The sequence below is a fragment of the Nuphar pumila genome, chromosome 12 (genome assembly GCF_984573655.1).
Source record: "Nuphar pumila chromosome 12, dmNupPumi1.hap1.1, whole genome shotgun sequence".
Lineage (NCBI taxonomy): Eukaryota > Viridiplantae > Streptophyta > Magnoliopsida > Nymphaeales > Nymphaeaceae > Nuphar > Nuphar pumila.
In genome coordinates, this window is record NC_143260.1 from 104338883 (window position 1) to 104360282 (window position 21400).

The 21400-nt window shown below is 42.6% G+C and overlaps 1 protein-coding gene across 1 annotated transcript; it reads left to right on the forward strand.

Annotated features, from left to right (window-relative positions):
• Positions 1-7913: 7913 nt before the first annotated feature.
• On the forward strand, positions 7914-10048 carry LOC149821430 (uncharacterized). The gene is made up of 5 exons (XM_089982784.1): positions 7914-8293; positions 8398-8775; positions 8864-9140; positions 9238-9351; positions 9449-10048. The coding sequence occupies exons 1-5, from the start codon at positions 8057-8059 to the stop codon at positions 9580-9582; spliced, it is 1140 nt and encodes a 379-aa protein (XP_089838910.1). The 5' UTR covers positions 7914-8056; the 3' UTR covers positions 9583-10048.
• The last annotated feature ends 11352 nt before the right edge of the window (positions 10049-21400 follow it).

Below are 21400 nucleotides of genomic sequence, written 5' to 3' on the forward strand. Positions count from 1 at the left end.
TTGTACAGGTTTGGATTCGGGTCAAACCCAACCCATTGACACCGCTACCTATAGCACACACGATCTAAAGAGATATTTGATTTTGGGGACCTTCGTAAGGGATCATTTGAAACCAGTGGTGAATGCCAACGGCTCAAAAGCCACACATATATACCATCTAAACGGAGGAACAAATTGCAAGTTTACTTTCCCAGCATCCATTGCATGTAATCCATAAAAGACATTGTATGGTTATATATTTTATGCCACAAATTTACCATTGCATTCCTACTATATAAGGTTGGGAGTATAGATAATTACTCACGGCTAACCTTAATTGTCAAAAATTAGCCCAAAGCAATTGATCATTAGAACAAATTTGAACACATTGCTCACCGTGAAAAATGAATAACTTTTTTTTCTTAAGATGATCCAACTCAGCGATTAAGGGCTCCTTCCTTTTTCCGCAAACAAGCCCTACTCGTAGCTATACAGCCACCCATACCAGTCTGACTAGAACTTGCAACATCCCATTACACAGTAACATGCACAAACTACTACTACCAAACAAATGGAGCCCCCCCCCCCCCCCGTTGGTTGGTAGGGACAACTTATAACACAACAAATACATGAATTGTGGGTTGTGAGAACATATTGTTGGGTTTCCATCCTTTGTGGGTTTCATTGGTTCGTTGCACATTCTGTATCGCTGTAGAATTTCAAGCATGATGCTTAAATTTTTTGAGGACGATTTGGAGTATTCGCTGGATAGCGATTTGTAGAAGTCCTCTCAGCTGAATGACGATTTAGTTGTTCAGAATTTGAGGTTCAGCGATTTATCGATGATGATTTGTGGTGAGTGCCTTCAGCTGGATAGTGATTTATGGTTAGCATCATATGCTTCGGTCGGATGATGATTTGTGGTATCGCTGCATAGCGATTTGTCGTTAGCATTATGTGCTTTAGCCGGATGACGATTTGTGGTATCATTGGATAGCGATTTGTGGTATCGATGCATAGTGATTTGTGATAAGGTGTTTTAGGCGCATCGTAAGTGGTGCAAGACGTTTAGTCTTTCGCATTTAATGCGAGTATCGTCCTCTATTTAAGGGATAGATGAGAGAGAATCAGTGTGTGTTGCGCAGCAGAGCAAAAAGCATAAGAGAGAGAAAAACTCTTTTAGGGCACCAAAAGAGTGTAGAGAGAAAAGAAGCAAGAAGTGTTGCTGCACTTCTTTCAGGATAGCCTCGTGAAGCTGGTTCTTCAGATCATTTGTTCTTTGTTCTTTGTTCTTTGTTCTTTTTTCTTTGTTCTTCAGTGAGGTATATCATCTTTGTTTATTTCGTTACACCTTTGTGTGTTTGTAAGGCGTATGCCTTTTAACAACTTTGTAATCTTTGTTTGAAGATAGTGGAAGGTGTTGACTTATCGATCACCGTGGACGTACCTCATCTTGAGGGAACCACGTAAATCTTTGTGTGTTTTTGTTTCTGCTATTGTGTTTTTGTATTTTATTCCACTGTCATTGTTGTATTGCCTCCATAAATTCACACTTGTGAGAAAGCCAATTTTTCCAATATCTGATATCAGAGCCTTGGTTCATATATTTGTGTGTGAAGTCATGGAGAATGTCGGTCGTATGATCAGTTTGAATGGCATAAACTGGATCACCTGAAAAACTAAAATGAAAAACCTCTTAGTTTGTAAAGATTTGGATGGACTCATTGAGGGTGTCAGCGGTAAACCAGAAGAGATGAAAGATGACAAATGGAGAAAGCTAGACCGAAAGGCGATCGGTTTCATTCGGCAATTAATAGATGACAGTGTCTTTCATCATGTATCCACAGAAAATTCGGTGCATGATCATTGGATCAAACTAGAAAGCCTTTATAACAGAAAGACGACAGTGAATAAGGCTTTTCTATTTCGGAAGCATATGAACCTCAAATATAAAGACAACGGCTCTATTGTAGAGCATTTGAATGAAATCAAAAGCATTGTGAATCAGTTGGCCATAATGAAAATCTCTTTTGATAATGAGTTGCAAGCTTTGTTGCTTCTTAGTTCCCTTTCTGAGAGTGGGGAAACCTTGGTGGTCACAGTCAGTAACTTCGCACCTGATAGAACGGTAACAATGAGCCAAGTTACCAGCAGTCTATTGAATGAAGAGACCAGAAGAAAGTCATGAGGTCCTTCAATCTCTGAGGTGCTTGTGATTAAAAACAGGAAGAGAAGTAGAAGTAAGAGCAAGGCTTCGTACTACCATGGCAAATCCAGAGGTCACTCACACTCGAGCTCAAAGAAAGACGTCGAGTGTTATTATTGCCACAAGAAGGGGCATATGAAGCGAGAGTGCAGGAAGCTCAAGTTCAAGGAGCAAAGCAAAGAGAAAAGCTTAAAAGAAAAGCAGGGTGCCACTGCCGCAATCACAGATAGAGAGCTCGTGGTTGTTTGTGATGGCACCTGCATAAATTTGATCGGTCAAGAGACTGATTGGGTAATTGACTCTAGAGCTTCATTTCATGTTACCTCGTGGGTTGATTTCTTCACTTCCTACTTGTTAGGTAATTTCGGTAATGTCCAAATGAAAAATGAAGATGTGTCAAAAATTATTGGCATCAGCGACATTTATTTGAAAATAAACATTGGCTGCAAATTGTTGCTAAAAGATGTGAGGCATTTACCAGACATCCGACTGAAGATGATCTCTGCCAGAAAGTTAGATGATGAGGGCTACAACAACACTTTCAATGATAGAAGATGGAAGTTAGCTAAAGGCTCCTTGGTGGTAGCTAGAGGAACAAAGACATGTTCTCTTTACACTTTGCAAGCGAAGATCTACACGAGTGTTGTGAATACTATAGAGAATGACTTATCCACAGAGTTATGCATAGAAGGCTCGGGCATATGAGCGAGAAGGGGCTGCAGGTCTTGGTCAAGAAAGAGCTCCTAACAAGGGCTGAAGGTACATCTTTAGAACCTTGTGTTCATTGCTTATATGACAAACAGAACAAAGTTTTTTTCCATAGAAGCATTGCATTTAGAAAATCTCATGTTCTAGATCTCGCACATTCTGATGTGTGTGGACCTTTGACAGTCAAAACAATTGGTAGTGCATTGTACTTTGTGACTTTCATTGATGATCACTCTAGGAAAGTTTGGGCTTATACACTGAGAACTAAAGACCAAGTTCTAGATGTATTCAAGTATTTTTAGACCATGGCTGAAAGAGAAACTGGCAGACAGTTGAAGTATGTTCGCTCGGATGGTGGCAAATACATTGAGCCAGTATTACACCATTTGATCAGTATTACACCAATCATGGCATCAAGCATGAAAGCACTGTGAGGATGACACCTCAACAGAATGTAGTTGCTGAAAGAATAAATCACACCATTCTTGAGAGAGTCAGATGTTTGCTATCACACACAAAATTGGCAAGATCTTTCTGAGGTGAGGTAATGAGGACAATAGTTGATCTTATCAACTTGTCTCTTTCTATTCCCTTGAAGGGAGATGTTTCAGAGAAAGTTTGGACAGGGAAAAAACCTTTCTATGGACACTTAAGAGTATTCGGCTGTAGAGTCTTTGTTATATTTCGAAGGAAGAGAGGTTCAAGCTTGATCCAAAAGCCAAGCAATGCATATTCCTTGGCTATGAACATGAAGAATTTGGCTACAGACTCTATGACCCTATTGATAAGAAGGTGGTCAGAAGTCGAGATATTGTCTTCTTGGAAGATCAGACCATTTAAGATATTGGTAAGTCTAAGCAATCTGAGTCCAGTAAAGGTGATCTTGTTAACTTAGATCCCCTTGATGCACCGACTGTTCAGAATTTCGTGGAAGAGATGGCACCTCCTCACAATGATGCAAATGAAGGATATGATGAGAAAGAAATTGAGGCAGAGCCAACACCCCAAGAGTCACTTGCTCAGACTTCGATAAGGAGGTCTACCAGAGAGAAACAGTCATCCAAAAAATACTCATTGAATGAGTATGTGATGATTACAGATCAAGGTGAGCCAAAAACTTTTGAAGAAGTTTTGGAGGACGAAAACCAAACTGAGTGGCTTAAGACAATGAAAGAGAAAATGAATTCATTGCATGACAATCACACCTTTGATCTGGTAAAGACACCTAAAGGAAAGAAGGTACTGAAGAACAAGTGGGACTTCATGCAGAAGACTGATGAAAATGATTCTTAACCCAGATTCAAGGCACGGCTAGTCGTGAAGGGTTTTGCTCAGAAAAAGGGCGTTGACTTTGATGAGATCTTCTCACCAGTTGTGAAGATGTCTTTCATTCAAATTGTGCTCGGTATAGTTGCAAGTATGAACTTAGAAGTTGAGCAGCTTGATGTGAAGACTGCATTTCTGCATGTTGACTTGGAAGAAAAAATTTATATGGAGCACCCTAAGGGCTTCATTAACAAGGGTAAAGAGCACCTAGTCTGCAAGCTGAAGAAGAGTTTGTATGAATTGAAGCAAGCACCAATGCAGTGGTACAAGAAATTTGATTCTTTCATGATTGAGCATGAATATTTAAGAACCTCCACAGTTCGTTGTGTGTTTGTGAAGAAATTTTTAGATGGTAATTTTACCATTCTCTTGCTTTATGTGGACGATATGCTGATTGTGGGTCAATATATCAGCAGGATAAACAAGTTAAAGTTAGAGCTGAGTGAGACCTTTGCCATGAAGGATTTAGGTCCAGCAAAGCATATTCTTGGGAAAAGAATCGTTCGTGACAGATCACATAGGCTAATCTGGTTATCTCAAGAGAAGTATATCAGAAAGGTTCTTGAGAGGTTCAACATGGATAAAGCAAAGCTTGTTAATTGTCCACTTGCAGGCCATTTCAAACTTAACTCAAGTCAATATTCTGCAAATGATGAAGAAGGAATTGAGATGCAAAAAAAAATTTATGCTTCGGCAGTGGGTTCATTGATGTATGTTATGGTCTGTACTCGACCAGACATAGCTCATGTTGTTGGAGTTGTTAGTCAATTTCTGTCAAATTCAGGGAAGAAACACTGGGCAATAGTGAAATGAATTATGAGGTATCTTCAGAGCACTTCAAAGTTGAGTTTATGCTTTGAAAAGGGTGAACCTATTCTTGATGGGTTCATAGATTCTGACATGCTTGGTGATGTAGATAGTAGAAAGTCTACTTCTGGGTATTTGATTACTTTTGCAGAAGCAACAGTTGCATGACAGTCGAAATTACAGAAATGTGTAGCTCTCTCCACTACAGAAGTTGAGTTCATCGCCATTACAGAAGCCAGTAAGGAATTGTTGTGGGTGAAAAAATTCTTGCAAGAGATGGGCTTCAAGCAAAAAAGAGTATTTTCTTCACTGTGATAGCCAGAGTGCGATTCACTTGAGTGAGAATTCTTCGTTTTATTCAAGATCAAAACATATCGATGTTCAATACCACTGGATTTGATATGTCTTGAATGAAAAATTGCTCCAACTGAAGAAAGTACAAATTGATGGCAATACATCGGATATGTTGACCAAGTCATTGCCCAAGGACAAGCATGGGAAGTGTCAATTTCTAGCAAGAATGGAAGAAGCTTCTACATAAGTCAGGAAGGAAAAGAATTGTTGGGTTTCCCTCCTTTGTGGGTTTCATTGGTTCGTTGCGCATTCTGTATCCCTACAGAATTCCAATCACGATGCTTGAACTTCTCGAGGACGATTTGGAGTATTCGTTGGATAGCGATTTGTAGAAGTCCTCTCAGCTAAATGACGATTCAGCTCTTTAGAGTTTGAGGTTCAGCGATTTGTCGATGACGATTTATAGTGAGAGCCTTCAGTTGGATAGTGGTTTATGATTAGCATTATGTGCTTCAACTGGATGACGATTTGTGGTATCACTGCAAAGCGATTTGTGGTTAACATTATGTGCTTCATCCATATGATGATTTATGGTATCGTTGGATAGCGATTTATGGTATCGCTGGATAGTGATCTGTGATAAGGCGTTTCAGGCACATCGTAAGTGGTGCAAGACGTTTAGTCTTATGTATTTAATGCGGATCTCAACCTCTATTTAAGGGATGGATGAGAGAGAATCAGTGTGTAGCGCAGCAGAGCAAAAGGCAGAAGAGAGAAAAAAACTCTTTTAGGGCATCGAAAGGGTATGAAGAGAACAAAGCAAGAAGTGTTGTTGCACTTCTTTCAGGATAACCTTATGGAGCTGGTTCTTCATATTATTCGTGCTTTGTTCTTTGTTCTTCAGTGAGGTATATCCTCTTTGTGTATTTCATTATACCTTTGTGTCCTTGTAAGGCGTATGCTTTTTGGCTACTTTGTAATCTTTGTTTGAAAATAGTGGAATATGCTGACCTATCGATCATCATTATCGTACCTCATCTTTAGGGAACTACGTAAATCTTTGTGTATTTTTGTTTTTGCTGTTGTGTTTTTGTATTTTATTCCACTGTCATCGGTGTATTGCTTCCATCAATTCACACTTGTGAGAAAGTCAGTTTTTTTCTAACACATACAACTTATCAAATACGCAAAGTGAACACTTTTAAATATTTTTGTCTTGTAAATCTGACTCAGCCGATGTGTTTGAAGTTTGCTAAAAATTGATAATTTTAGGAAAACAAAGGAAAAACAGGAAGAAAATTAATAAGAAATGAAAGGGATACAAGAGAGAAGGGAGTGGGAAGAGCTTTGTTCATCGGAAATGTCATTAATGGGAAGCAAGTTCACGAGTGCCCTGCTTCATATCCCTCTTTAGGGAGGTGCTTCTAGTAACTATGATTCCGACTACTTTTAAATAATCACCCACAGCACTTTTTGGCTGGCTTTGGTTGGTAAATCTTTTGAGAATCAATTTTGTCTATGTGACAAAGCATCCAGTGTGAATTTCAAACTCATGACATCCCATATGGTAAGACGAGAGAGGATTGGGTGCAATATGGTTGCACAAAAATTGTGCATTAAGCACCTTATCGCCATCCATCATGTCTTGGGCTCCGCACTTGACAGGCCTATCTTTAAGATGGAGGGTGATAAGTGCTTAATGCACAAATATTTGTTGAATCTTATTACACTTTTTTTAGATAATCCTAAAAAAGGCCCTCTCTTGGTAAAACCCTTGAGGTTTTTTTTGTTCACAAAAAAAGTATACTCAACTTTAATCTTGCTGTAAAAAACACATTAGCGAGTTTCAAACTTGTGATGTCCCATCAAATTTTGTGACTTTCAGTCAACTTGACTGCATTCACAAGTCGCCCTTACCAGATGAGCCAAACCATTGCCGGCACAGAGGCTCCACTTGTCTGGTAGGAACAACTAGTGCACACGTCACCTTATGTTGGGACTTTGCAGGTTCAAAACTCATTGGTTTAGCTGTGTAACTGGTAGGGTCTGCCTAACACTAACTTGCCTTTAAAAAAATGAAAAAAAAAACTTCCACAGCACTCGCTTATAGCAAATTAAGTAGGTGATTGATTCCTTGGCTTAGACCACAAGGTTCAAGGGCCCTCAAGATAAAGGAGGGCTTCTCTCGGGTTTCAACATCATTAACAGAGATAAAAAAACAAAAAAGAGAGGGGTCGTGTGGGACAGTTAAAGGCAGCTGCTAGCGGTTGGGCCCTTAACCTCCACATGGCAGGTCGAGCCTCAACAACTGTCTCCCTCAGCCAGTTAAGCGAACCCAGCTGAATTGCCAGTTGTTGGTTTTAGTCTGTGTTTTGTTCAACCAAAACGCTCTTCCACACAAGACCAAAAGAAATAAAAATAAATAAATAAAAGGCAAGAAACCCTAAAACGCCTCTGTATTTATTGCTTGCACCATACACCAATCGACTCTTCACTCTTCAGTCCCTATCTCCCTTCTCATCTTCCCTGTCCCTCCTCATCTTCCCTATTTCCTTTCCCTTTCTCTCCATAGTTTCCAGCCTTTTGTTGGGGCCCTTTGCCATCTCATTGTTATGATTATCATTGTTACTTCTGTCTACAGCAAAGAGCAAACCCCCTTCCTTCCCTACTCTCTCTAAATTCTTGACAAATCATCTTCTTCTGGTCCACTTCTTCCCACTCCTCTTTTTAACCGAAATGGCGGAGGATCTCGACGACGGAGAGTTCTGGTTGCCGTCTCGGTTCTTATCAGACGAGATGGGGTTCTTGGAGAACAAGCTCCCCTGCGAGTTTCCATACGCCGACTCGTCTCCGGTGGAGTCAGTAGTGAGTTCGACGGAGACGGAGAGCGACGAGGAGCATTACATGGCGGGGCTGACCCGGCGCATGGCTCACTCGACGCTGGAGGACGATGAGAACGATGCTGTGCAGAAGGTAGGTGTTTTGTGTTCATTGATGTGGGCTTTGTTTGTTGGGTGTTTGGTTTCTGGGGATTTTGTGGTTTGATTTTGTTGCGCTTGTTGTTGGGTTTGGTGAAGGTGGGTGCGGTGGCGGGGTCGCCAAAGTCGACGCTCTGCACGGTGGGGAGCTGGTCCGGCCGGAGCCTGGACTCGAACGGGAGTCGTGGAGGCTCGAACGGGCCGTCTCAGGTGTCGTCGCCCCCGTCGACGCCGCTCAACCAGAAAGACGACGCGTGGGGGCTTCTGTATGCCGCCGCTGGTCAGGTGGTGAGGATGAAGATGAACGACGAGGGTGGAAGGTATCATGGGAGAGGATTGCTCGGCCCGCCGAAGAATCCGGTTCCGGCGGTGGTGGGCAAGCCGGTTGCACAGATGAAAACCGCTAACGGTTCCGGGTATCCCCTGCAGGGCTGCTTGGTCGACAACAATCGACCCTTGGCTGCTCTTGCTATGCATGTAAGCGACTCCCAGATAGAACCCATCTTGTCTTGCTTGACCCAAAATTTTGTGGGTGTTCACTGTTCTTGCTTATTTTTTGGTGTAGTTTGAGTTGCTTAAGCAGCAGCAGAGTTTAGGGAGACAGGGCAATATTGCGCAGACGCAGCCGACGCAGATCCGAGCCAGGGCCGTAGCAAACACGAAGTTTGGTCGCCCACTGGGATTGCCGTCATCTGCATGGCCCCCTCTCCAGGACAACACTACCCACAATGGCATGAGAGCGGGTTTTCTCGGTAATTCTGGTTCTCGAAGGGAGTCTTCCGGTACTGGCGTTTTCTTGCCGAGAAGAATCGCTAACCCGGCCGACTTCAGGAAGAAATCTGGTAATTCTTTGAGGCACTTTTATTAACTGTATTGCTTCGTAGACTGTTTTTCCGAGTTGGGGTTCTGATTGGTGGTGATGATTCCGCGATTTGTTAGGGTGCTCGACGGTTTTGTTGCCGGCGAGGGTTGTTCAGGCGTTGAATCTCAATATTGATGACATGGGTGTTGCGCAACCCAGTTACTACCTTGGGAGTCTTGTTCATGAACCCGGTATGTTTCTCTTTTTTTCTCATTTCTAATCTTGTGGTGGTTGATTTTTGCTATTTTAGTGGTTACAATTTTATTTTTTTTCTTTTAATGATATCAGACGCTTCGATTACCTTGGACCCTCGGCCTATTGTTGCAAGAAACGCGCTCCTTCCTCCCCAGAGAAGAACTACACGCCCTCGGCAATCTGCCATCAGCAGCGAGTTGCGTCTGCCTCAAGAATGGACGTATTGATATCGACCCATCTCTTGAATCCATCCTCCTGATATGTTGGTGGGGTTTCTCCTCTAGAAGGATTATAGGTTCAGATATACGTCTTGGCTAGTGGTTTAGGTGATGACGGTGATGATGATCATAATAAGTAAAAGCTTATCTTTTGTTATTATTATAGGGTTAGGCTTAGGTGATACAGTTTTTGTGGAGGGGGCCCTTTTGTAATAAGAAGTCTATTTTGCGCCCTTCACGGAGGCCATGGGAAAGAGAAAAATGGCTGGCGGGGGAGTTTCGGCTGGTCTGCAAGTTTTTCGGGATGCCAGAGTGGGAAACCCCTAGAACCACCCCACCTCCGGAAAATAATAAAGCTGTCGTTGTAGTGTACTCTCGTACATCAAAAAAGATGGAAGGTTAAAGGAGACGGGTGTTTTGTCTCTTGAATAGTATATTGTAATGAATATGGATAATGGAATTTGCTTTTACACCAGCGTGTGTTCTGCTCCGCTCTTCGCTCTTTAAATATTATTATGTTGTCTGTATTAGCTGTTTATTACTCGGGTCAGAGAGAGAGAGAGGTTGATTTATATGTTTTCGCTGGAAAGACTCTTCTAATGGAGATTGAGTTTCTGTTTTTTTCGGAAAGGCTAGCTGGGGTTAGGCAGACCCCACCTGTTATTATTCAACCTACCAACCACACACCTATTATTATTCAACCTACCAACCACACACCTATTATTATTCAACCTACCACTGGGTTTTGAACCTGCAACGTCCCACCACCATTAGACGTGCACTGACAGCTCCTACCAACCACGCGGCTCCCCCATTGTTTGAGATTGAGCTTCTTTGGGTCCTCAATCTCTAATACCTTTGTGGTTCAAAGAGAGAGAGAGAGAGACAGGCTGTATAGCTGTTTTGTATTAGGCTATTAGCTGTTTATAGCTGTGGCTGACAGAGAACTTTGACTATACATCTCTCAAGAGTAATCTCTTTGTTCAACATTTAAAGACTGCATCTCTTTGATCATCAAAGAGGGCGCGGGTAGTCGCAGTCTGTGTTTCTGTAGAGAGATTTTGAAATTTGAATGTTACTGTTTCTCTTGATGAAGATTTTCAATGGTACTGTTTATTTTAAAGGGGTAACTAGTTTTGTCCATCCTATCCTTTGGTCGTTGTAGTCGTGTTTTTGCCTGAGAGATTTTGAATGGTATATGTTTTTTAGGGAGATTTTGAATACTTGTTTTTTAGAGAGAGAGTGTGTGTGAGGCTTGGAGCCTTTGCCGGCCTAGTTGGTACGTGTGCAGCTGGGGTCCAGAGAGTGAGAGAAAGCCTTTGGTCCTGTTTTGCCTGAGAGATTTTGGATGGTGTATGTCTTTTAGAGAGAAATTTTGAATGGTGTGTTTTTTGGAGAGACTGTGTAGGCATCATTCATCAAGGATTTGCCGGCCTAAGTGGTGTGTGGTCAGGGTTCCACTTGTCATTTTGGTGGGTCCTACTCTGCCTCGAAGAGCGTTGGATGACTTAGACCTGCTGCGCTTGTTTTATTTGCTTAGAGAGAGAGAGAGAGAGAGAGAGAGAGGTTCTCTGTTTACAATTTCTTTTCTGTTTTACAATCTCTCGAGCGGGGTGAACGGCTTTTGCTTAGCATGTTTCTGCGTGAAAGGCGTTCGGCGGTCGCCCTGTCGTACCTTGGCGGGTGGGACTGGCGTGACCAGCCGGTTCGGTTCGTGTGGGATTGTGACCGATGGTCCTTCACACCATTTTTTCTCTTTTTTCTCGGCTTTGTGGGAGGAAAAAAGCAGAAAAGGTATGGGACGGGGGTGTGGGGTGCGCATTTCTTTATTATGATATTATCATCGTTGCATGTGCAATTTTGAATTCTCAATTGCTTGTGCTTTTTCCACTAGTTACTTTATTTAAGAGCAATGAGTTGTTCAGATATAATATCTTGCCCCTATGTTTTTATACCCTTTTCTGCCCTTCTTTCTTGGTTGATAGACGCCAAAGCAGGCGTTTTGCCCCTATTGGGCATTTAACTTTATATAATTGGGCTGCATTCACACTCTCCTGGTTGGAAACTGCGCCTGCTCATAATCTGATAATCTGAGCTAACAGTGATTTGTTGGGGTTCATGTTTTTTTATCATGCTTTTAGAGGTTATAACATGATTTTTGCATTGTGGGACTTTCTTTTCAAGTCTTAAAAAACCACATGCACGTCACAGTTACTTGATGAAAACCACCTAGTCCATGGTGAACGTCATCATATTTGTAGGATTAGATCCACAGAAAGAACCCTAACAAATATGGAAAATATGCTTTGTGTATTTTTATACACTAAGTTTGATTAGTTGATCTACCAAGGGGAGTAGGGGGAGACGCGGTGGACCTAGTGGCATATTCCTGCACGTTGTCATGTTTTGGTTCAGTGGTTCATCACCTAAAATTTTGGAGAGCTCTTCATGTGGGTAACCTGTCTGTCTACTATTAATTCCAAAGCTACCATATGATTCTCTTAGGGGCCGTTTGCATGTCACGGACGGGGAACGTCTGCTGCGGAAATGAAATCGGACCCCTCATGCCGAAAACCCACATTTAGTGTGTATTTTGGGCACGCTTGTCAAGGGTTTTCTGCGAAATTGGTGGATTTTGCTTTTTGTGTTGTCACTGTGGGCCCTGCGAAAATGTATTCATGGAAAACAGCCCGCTTTCCTTGGCACACAAACGTGCCTTAATGAACAAAATCTCTGCGGAATGAGGTTTAATTGCCGTTAGACTGAATTGTGTTTGGAACTCTCAGCTGACTTCTAATTTGAAGGCCTTAAGCGGACCCATCTGTCTGATCCAAGGGGTTTGGCGCAGTGGGGGGCCTTGGCCACTAGACGGTTGGTAAGTGTTCGTGCATTAATAAGGGCAATGCCTACTTAAGTGATAAGTTCTTGCTCAGCCGAAGCTTGGTGACTCCCTAAGGGTAGGCAAGAGGTGTGCCACTGGTTTACATCGTTGGGACATAACTACTGCAGACCTAGCCAGCGAGACTAGGTCTCGATTTCAAGGGTGGTTTCTCCATCTTGCATGGAAAAAAAGAAAAACCAATCTGTCTGGCCAGGTGCACTGAGCCCTTGTTGGCTCAGTCATTAGTAGGTGCAGTCATTAGTTGGTAAGAAATGTGAAGATGAAGCGAGGAGATGCTTAAGATGATGATTGGCAGCCCTACTTTTTTGGTGTGACACTTGAGTTCTCTTTGGTGGATCTGAAGTTGACTTTGTTAGCCGGCCGTCTTATCTCAGCTGTTGCAGATGCAACTATGCAACGTCTATTTCGGATAAGGATGCAAATGAGGCCCCAAAGGGGTTTGGCATAGTGGGATGGGATCTTGGTTAGGGATGGCAGTGGATCGGGGGACAATGGGGCCCCGGCTCACCTCGTTTGGACAGGGGATGAACGGCATGAAACGGGGATGAAGGTTAAAATCTATCTCCGTGCGGGGATGGACTTACACTTTCTCCCGCCCTATCCCCTTCTCAATCCCCGCGTTTTCCCGCCCTGCTCCATCCCCAATCCTTTAAGGAATGACTATAGATCGAGGGGAAACCGGGCTGCGCGGCTCACCCCCGTTTAGATCGGGGATGAAGGCGAGGCTGGAGGTTAAAATCCATCCTCGTGCGGGGATGAAGGTTCAGATTTTGAAACGGGGCAGGGGATGAGCCTTGTCCACTGCGATCCCTAGTCTTGGCCGCTAAGCAGGTGGTCTATGTTCAAATCTTATGGGCATCACTCCTTGTACGAGCCAAAGCGTGGTGACTCCTTTGTGGGCGAGGGGTAAGCCTATGGAGTTTTACGTCGTCAGGACAATGATCGTAAATACAGATGACAGAGCCAGCGCGACTAGGTCTCTGATCTTGAGGGTGGTTTCTCAAAAAAAGATAAGAGATGCAAATAGGTGGGATCCAGGATGAAAGCTTTGCAATTTTTGGCTGGTTCAGATTCAACTCTCTATTCTGGATCCGAATAGTTTGCATTAGATTTAGCCGAGGATGGCATTTTTCTTTATCTTTTTTTTTTTAGGTGTTGTGCGGCTGAGCCACCAACTTATGTCTAGCCTTTAGTTGGTGTAGAACTGGCTTCTCAACTTGGTGTGCTTAATTGGTGGCTGATTCAACGCTGAACTATGTGAAACCATTCAGTACTTGGTGTGGGTCCGAGTGTGAGCTTCAAAATTGAATTTCAACCCAAATATTGCCTGCCCCAAGGGGGTTTGGTGTAGTAGGGTGGAGCCTTGGCCATTAGAAGCCTAGTCAAGGTTCCATTCCCATGGGTGTCTCCTTTATGTGCAACCCAGCATAGTCCCCGGGAGCAGGGGTCATAGCCTCAGAGTTTTACGCCACCGGTACGATGACCGTAGGTATGGCAGGCTGAGCCAGCATGACAAGGTCTTCGTGCCCGGGTGCGGTTTCTTTGAGTTATAAATCCAAAACAAAAAAGACCCAAATAATGCCTTTACGACATGTGGAATGCGCAATTTGCATTATGTCGAAAGACCTGCATGTTTCTGCCAGTGTTATCTAGGCTAAGTTGGCTGGAGCTTGAAGTGTGGCCTGTTTCCTGTTTGAAAACCGGTGGATTCATACCCAAGTGTAGCTACAAACTAAATTATGTAGAAATGGTTAAAAATATCTAAAATTATTTGAAAATAAGGAAATAATAAAGTTAAAATCACTTAAAAATTCAATAAAGACAAAAATTAATTGACAATTCAATTATCAAAACTGACTCTTAACTCTTAGAGCTTTTGTACATTTTTGTTAACATCCTATTCTAACAGATATAGTTAAAGACATCTCAATTTCCATAGACTTTTAAATTGATACATGGATCTAATATCCATTACAGAACAGAAAACTCAAATAAAAAGTCCAAACTACAAAACGGATCTAAGCGGATCTCTTGAACTTGAATAACATCCTACTCTTGCTCTACATCAGGGGAGATATTTTCTTAGATCTTCAAATCTAAAATCCACCTGTGGGTGTGGGTGTGTGTGTGTTTGTGGATTCCACTTTTTAAGGCACGATGCGTGCCTATGTGCAGTTTGTCTGAGGGTTTTTTTTTTTTGAAAGGCAAGCTGGGGTTAGGCAGACCCCTACCAGAGTTATACAACGATACCATTGGGATTTGAACTTGCAACGTCCCAACACAAGGTGACGGTGCACTAGCTGCTCCTACCAGACAAGCTGGTATTTTGTCTCAGGCTTTTATAAATTGGATTTTTCACTTTAATTTGGATCCCTGACTTTGAATGAGGCTGAACCTCTGTACTAGAAACAGCATACTGCAATAAGCTGCCAATTTCTTGTCTGGCTTGTGGATTTCAAAGAGGAAGACAGCCAGTTGCGCTTTATCACTTGTGCCTAGCGCCGGGAAGGGTTCCGTTTCTAAATTCAAATTCGAAAATATGAGATGTACCTTTCACCATATCTGTTTATGTACTTTGTTTTGGATTTATAACTTAAATAAACCACACTGAGCAGGAAGACCTGATTGCGTTGACTCAGCCTGCCATACCTACGGTCGTCATAAATTGGTTACTGATCAAGTGCCTCTAATTTACTTATATATATTTATATTATAATGGTGGATAAGTTGATGATATATATGCTATATATAGCTGATATGCTTTATGGGTGGCAAACGATAAGTTGCCTATATATTAACTTGTGGGCATGCTTGCAATGTTCTCCGGGATGATTCACTGAATCCCACGTCTGTGTTTGGGACTTGGAATGAGCACCACTTATACAAGCACATGGGGCTCGTATTCCCGTGTATGTTGACATCACTAAGCATTAGAATCTGGTGTGGTTGAAAAGACTTCAGTACCCTTTCTTGCTATTCTTCTCATAAAGTGATGGTTTGAGAAAATGATAAAAATGCCCTTCATTCAAAAAAGAAAAAACAAACAGTTCAAAAAAAGGACAAACATGTCCTCCATCCAGAAAGTCGAGGATGATGTTGACTCTTCAAAGTCTTCTTCATCTTTCTCCGTAAAACACTCTAAAAACCTCTCTCTCTCTCTAGAGAGAATAAATCAAGGGAGTCAAAGAGTTCTCCCTGGAGAAGGCCATGAACATCAACCCTCTCACTCTCTCTCCCTTCTCTCTCTACTTCTGTGCACATCCAACAGACGATCCTATATTGCTCCATCAAACACCGACTAACCTGCACACTGACTGTAGCATCGTTCAACTTGATGAGTTGTGGAGCTGGATTCATAGTTTTTGCCCTTATAGGAGGAGGGTTTGGGGGCTCCTCCAAACGTGGATAGCATCGTTCAACTTGATTCGTTGTAGAGCCTGATTTAGAGTTCTGCCCTTACAAGAGAAGGGTTTGGGGGCTCCTCCCAGCGTGGGTAACATTATTCAACTTGATGAGTTGTGGAGTCTGATTTAGAGTTTTTTCCCTTACAGAAAGGGGGTTCGGGGGCTCCCCCCCCGGCGCGGATTCCGAGGGGCAGCACCCTCCGAACCAAATTTTTTTAGGGGCTTCCAACAACGATTTGTAGTGTTCTCGGGCTTTCCTACAGCGATTTGTAATGTTTTTGGGTCTCCAACGAGCCCGCAAATCGCTATAGGGATTTATAGTATTTTTGGATCTCACTATAACGATTTGTAGTGTTTTCCGCAAATCGCTATAGCGATTTATAGTATTTTTGGATCTCACTATAGCGATTTGTAGTGTTTTTCACAAATTGCTATAGCGATTTATAGTGTTTTTGAATCTCACTATAGCGATTTGTAGTGTCTTCCGCAAATCACTATAGCGATTTGTAGTGTTATTCAGTAAGCAAATCGTTGTAAATCGCTACCCGAATTAGGATCAACTTGTCAGAGTCATATCTCCTTAACCGGAGGTCATATTCCAAATCCGTAAAAAGTAGTGTCTTCGTTATTGAGTCTAGTTTATTTCTGTAAATTTTCAGTGATTTCTATTATCATTTCTTTCCCCATTTTAACTAAAAACCTGACCCCTATTATTCTGTGTTATTTGAGTTGCACAACACCATTCTCGCTTGACATCCACATCTTGATTCTAGCATGCTCCTTGCTGGATTTTCTATTGATTTCTTTCAATCTTGCTTGGAACAAAAATATGTCTTTCTCACCACGATACTATGTGCATTTTTTGACCATGACACCCGGGACCCATGCCGGGGGAGCCCCCAGACCCCCCTCCTGTAAGGGCAAAAACTCTAAATCAGGTTCCGCAACGAATCAAGTTGAACGATGCTACCCACGCTGGGAGGAGCTCCCAAACCCTCCTCCTATAAGGGCAAAAACTCTAAATCAAGCTCCACAACGAATCAAGTTGAACGATGCTATCCACGTTGGGAGGAGCCCTCAAACCCTCCTCCTATAAGGGCAAAAACTCTGAATCAGACTCCACAACTCATTAAGTTGAATGATGCTACCCACGCTGGGAGGAGCCCTCAGACCCCCCTTCTGTAAGGGTAAAAACTCTGAATCAGACTCCACAACTCTTCAAGTTGAATGATGCTACCCATGCTGGGAGGAACCCTCAGACCCCCCTTTTTGTAAGGGTAAAAACTCTGAATCAGACTACACAACTCTTCAAGTTGAATGATGCTACCCACGTTGGGAAGAGCTCCCAGACCCCTCTCCTGTAAGGGTAAAAACTCTGAATCAGGATCTACAACTCATTTAGTTGAATGATGCTACCCACGCTGGGAGGAGCCCCCAAACCTTCCTCCTGTAAGGGTAAAAACTCTGAATCAGGCTCCACAACAGTCAATGTGCAGGTCAGTCGGTGCTTGATGGAGCAATGTATGATCTTCTGCTGGATGTGCACAGAAGCAGAAAGAGAAGGGAGAGAGAGAGAGTGAGAGGGTTGATGTTCATGGCCTCCTCCAGGGGAGATTTCTTTCTCGGATAATCCTGTAGTGTAGAGACTGGGTCTTAAATAATCATCTTCGGGGCACTTAAGTCTTTACAACCACTCCTTTTCAAGAATCGTCATTTTTTTTGGCACCAATGGAGAAGAGGGTACTTAAGTCTTTGCAATCGCATCAAACTCCAACGCTAATTAATGCTGACAAACATGGGGATACGAGACACACATGCTTACATACGTGGTGCTCTTTGGGACCCCCGAACTTGAGATGTAGCTAACTCCCTTGTTCGGGGGGGGGGGGACATATAACTTGCTTCGCTTGCAAATAATCAGGCACTTCACCAACTCCTCATGTATTGGATGTAAGCACAGAAACTTTGAAGTTTTGCCTCTTGTGCCATGAGTTGGGCTTCACCTACTCTATTTGTCTATTCATTCCCACGTATGACTTTCTATTATACGTGCGCTCATCGGTTATATGCTCGGGATATGTCTTAAGTTCTTCATTATTTGGAGTATCATATGACTTTTAAAGCTATTTTATATATTTTATACAGTCCCCACTTATAAGTTACTGTCGTGCACACAAATGCTGCAATTGTTTTGGGAAAATCTGGTGCCATCGATGGTTTTTACTTTTTTTTAGTAGAATTATAAACCACCAACTTTGGATCCCCGTATATGACCTACCTTGTAATTATGTTCCTTCATCGGCTTAAAGTATGTGCTCAATTTGTAATTGGTGGCTAGAATGATGCGTTGTAGGTATGCATGTTGGCACATATAAAATTAGGGGTGTCAACCACTCGGGGTGGACCTATTCTGACCTGTACTGGATCCTATAGGGTCAAGGTTTGGTTACAAAGAAGGGTCTGCTTAACTATTCGGGTCGGACTCATGATGTCCGAAGGGTCATGTATGATTTATAAAATTTTATACGAATTTGAGTCTGACCCAAGTTTCGATTAAGATAAGCGGATTTTCAATCTAAAAGAATATTCTTTTACCAAGTATGGACCAGGATCGGATCCGAGTTCATCTTTTCTCAGAGGTACCGTTGATGATAATATCGTCAGAGGTACTTTGGATGCCTTTCATCCCTGACATGAGTGGCAACCCAAACACCACTACCTTTCCTTGTTTTTCAGCTTTTCATTTTTTGTGTGCTTTAAATGTTGTTCAATTACAAGATGGATGGCTCTGAAAATTATTGTGGAACCATTTAAACTATCCAACTATATACCAATGGGGATTGGCTTATCTGGTAGGAGCAGCTAGTGCACGTCACCTTGTGTTGGGACATTGCAGGTTCAAAACCGAATGGTATAGTTGTATGACTGGTAGTGGTCTGCCTAACCCCAAGTTTGCCTTTTAAAAACTCCTATTAACTACCCATGAAAGATAAATGCCAAAGAGGAGGGCCACAAACGGTTAAATATAAATGCCTGGTGGATTCCAAATGGTCCTGCCGTACTGCCAATGCTATGTCTTGCCAAACTTTGTAGGTGGACAGGAATGTAAACGGGTTGGAATCGGTTCAGATGTAGCTTATACCAAATCCGACGGACAGGGTTTCTTTTAATCAGATGAGGATTCAGATTCGAATTTTAAAACAAAAACTTTCAAGCTAAATCCAAATCTAAGTGGTACAATAAAAACCAAATCCGACCCAAATCTAATTTTTACATGGTGGACATGGGGTTCCTGACAGGAGATTGGATGGGTTTGCAAACCAGATGTTGGAAACCCAGACCCTGCAGCATCAGATGGTTTGTTTCTTGTCAACTTTTTTTCAACATTTAAAGCTGGGTTAGGCAGACCCCCAGTTATACAACCATATACCATTGGGATTTGAACTTGCAACGTCCCAACACAAGGTGACGTCCACTAACTTCTCCTGCCAGACAAGCCGAGGGTTGGTTTGTTCCTTGCTTACTTATCTATGCTGCCAAGGCCCAAAGCAAAACAGATTGTGCCAATGATTGATACAAGCAGCCCGGCCCATCATGCCAAGACTATTTTGTCCCCCCGACTTTCATCGGGTGTGCGGGTAGGGATGGCAGTGGGGCGGGGTGGGGCGGGGGACAAGGTCTCCACCCCCACCCCGCCTCAAGATTTTATCCTCCACCCCTGCCTTCATCCCCGTTTCATGTCCTCCATCCCCGGTTCAAACCGGGATGAGGCGGGGCAGGGTGGGGATATTGCGGGGAAAAGTGGTCGGGGCGGGGCGGGGAAAAGTGCACGTCCATCCCCGCCTCCACCCCCGGACGGGGATGGATTTTAACCTTCGTCCCCATCCCCGTTTCATACCCTTCATCCCCAATGCAAACGGGGCGAGGCGGGGCAGGGCCCCGCTTTCCCCCGGTCCACTGCCATCCCTATGTGAGGGTGCCTTTAACTGATGTTGGTGATTACACTTGGGGTTTTGCCTCGCACAGGTCCGGCCCATTAAGTGACCCAGTTCTTGGTAAGGGTTTTTTTTATCAAAAAAAAGAAAAAAAATACAAAGCACCCCCATGTTCTGCATGTCTTAAGCATAATCTGTGAATTGAGAGATTAAATTTTCTTTTTCTTTTTTTAATATAGTTTTTAACCAACCATAAAGCCCCAACTTGAGCCAGCATATAAGCCCAAGCCCCCACCCAATACTATATCGAGCCAGGCTCGGACCAACTTAATTCTGGCTGCCTTGTCAAATGCCTGCCGATCCCAGCCCATATCTGGCCGGGTGCCCGAGAACCCAACAGGCACCTGGCCTGGTGTTCACCCCTGGGTGGATCCCTCCCCGGGTTGCCCAAGTCCTCGGAGTGCTTATTGAGATTTTTGTTTTTTTTTTCAAAGGCAAGCTGGGGTTAGGCAGACCCCACCAGTTACTATTCAACTTACCATGGGGTTTTGAACCTGCATCGCCCTACCACAGGGAGACCTGCTCTGACAGCTCCTGCCAACCACACGGAGGCTCCCTTGGTAGTGGTTCTTGAGATGGTGGTGGAACCAATCTTGCCCAGGATCTATTGCCCTTGGCATGCTGGGTGGGTGAAATTCACGGGTTAGGGCACCCACTCAGGGTTTGCTATTTAGGAGGCACAGTGACAAAAACGCCCAAATATCAACAGCCACGAGAAATTGGAATTTTTTTTCAAATCTTGTATTTTTTGGCAAAATCTTATTAATAAAAACAAATTAAACATATAAAAATAAATTTTATAAGAAAATATAAATAAAAATCACACTGATTTTCATGATAAATAACCGATAAAAGCATAAATTTTGTATTTAAAACGCTTTATTTATGTTTTTGATGAAAAACTCACAAGAAATTGAAAAAATCGCAAGAAATTACTGTTTTTAACTTTCGAGTAATTTCTCGAAATATTTTCATAATTTCGAGATTTGACACTATGATTAGAAGGGGAAGCCCATCAAATGGCCTATGTTCCTCTCATCATTAAAAAAAAAAACAGCAAGGTGATAAGTGAGCGTGGGCTCAAGCTTCCAAGGAGGCACATGATATGTTGGCAGGTAGCTCAGGCCAAAAAAATAAATAAATAGGGCTACCTTGTGGGTCGCTCCTCTGTCTTCCTGCTGGCTTCAACTTATCAAAGTAGGCCTCACATGTTGCATCATTGGCTCCTCCCACCATTCACGCATGAGCCCTCTTTAGCAGACCTTCACCTGCTCTTTACAAAATTGTACTTGTGGAAAAATAAAGGTCAATTAGATGTTAGCCCTTTTAAATTCTTCCAAGTAGGTCTTAGCCAAGTTCAAATGGTAATAGTCTATTTGGATAAAATAGAATGATAAAATAGTTTTTTTTTAAGTTTTTTGTCTTTATATCTTACTTTTATTTTGTGCATTTGCCACATATATATATATATATATATATATATATATATATATATATATGAAAACCTCCCCAATAGAAACCCTTCC

Coding starts and splice junctions, on each gene's coding strand:
- LOC149821430 (XM_089982784.1), top strand. CDS start 8,057: ATGGCGGAGGATCTCGACGACGGAGAGTTCTGGTTGCCGTCTCGGTTC. Junction 8,294..8,397: donor AGAACGATGCTGTGCAGAAG/GTAGGTGTTTTG, acceptor GGTTTGGTGAAG/GTGGGTGCGGTGGCGGGGTC. Junction 9,352..9,448: donor GAGTCTTGTTCATGAACCCG/GTATGTTTCTCT, acceptor TAATGATATCAG/ACGCTTCGATTACCTTGGAC.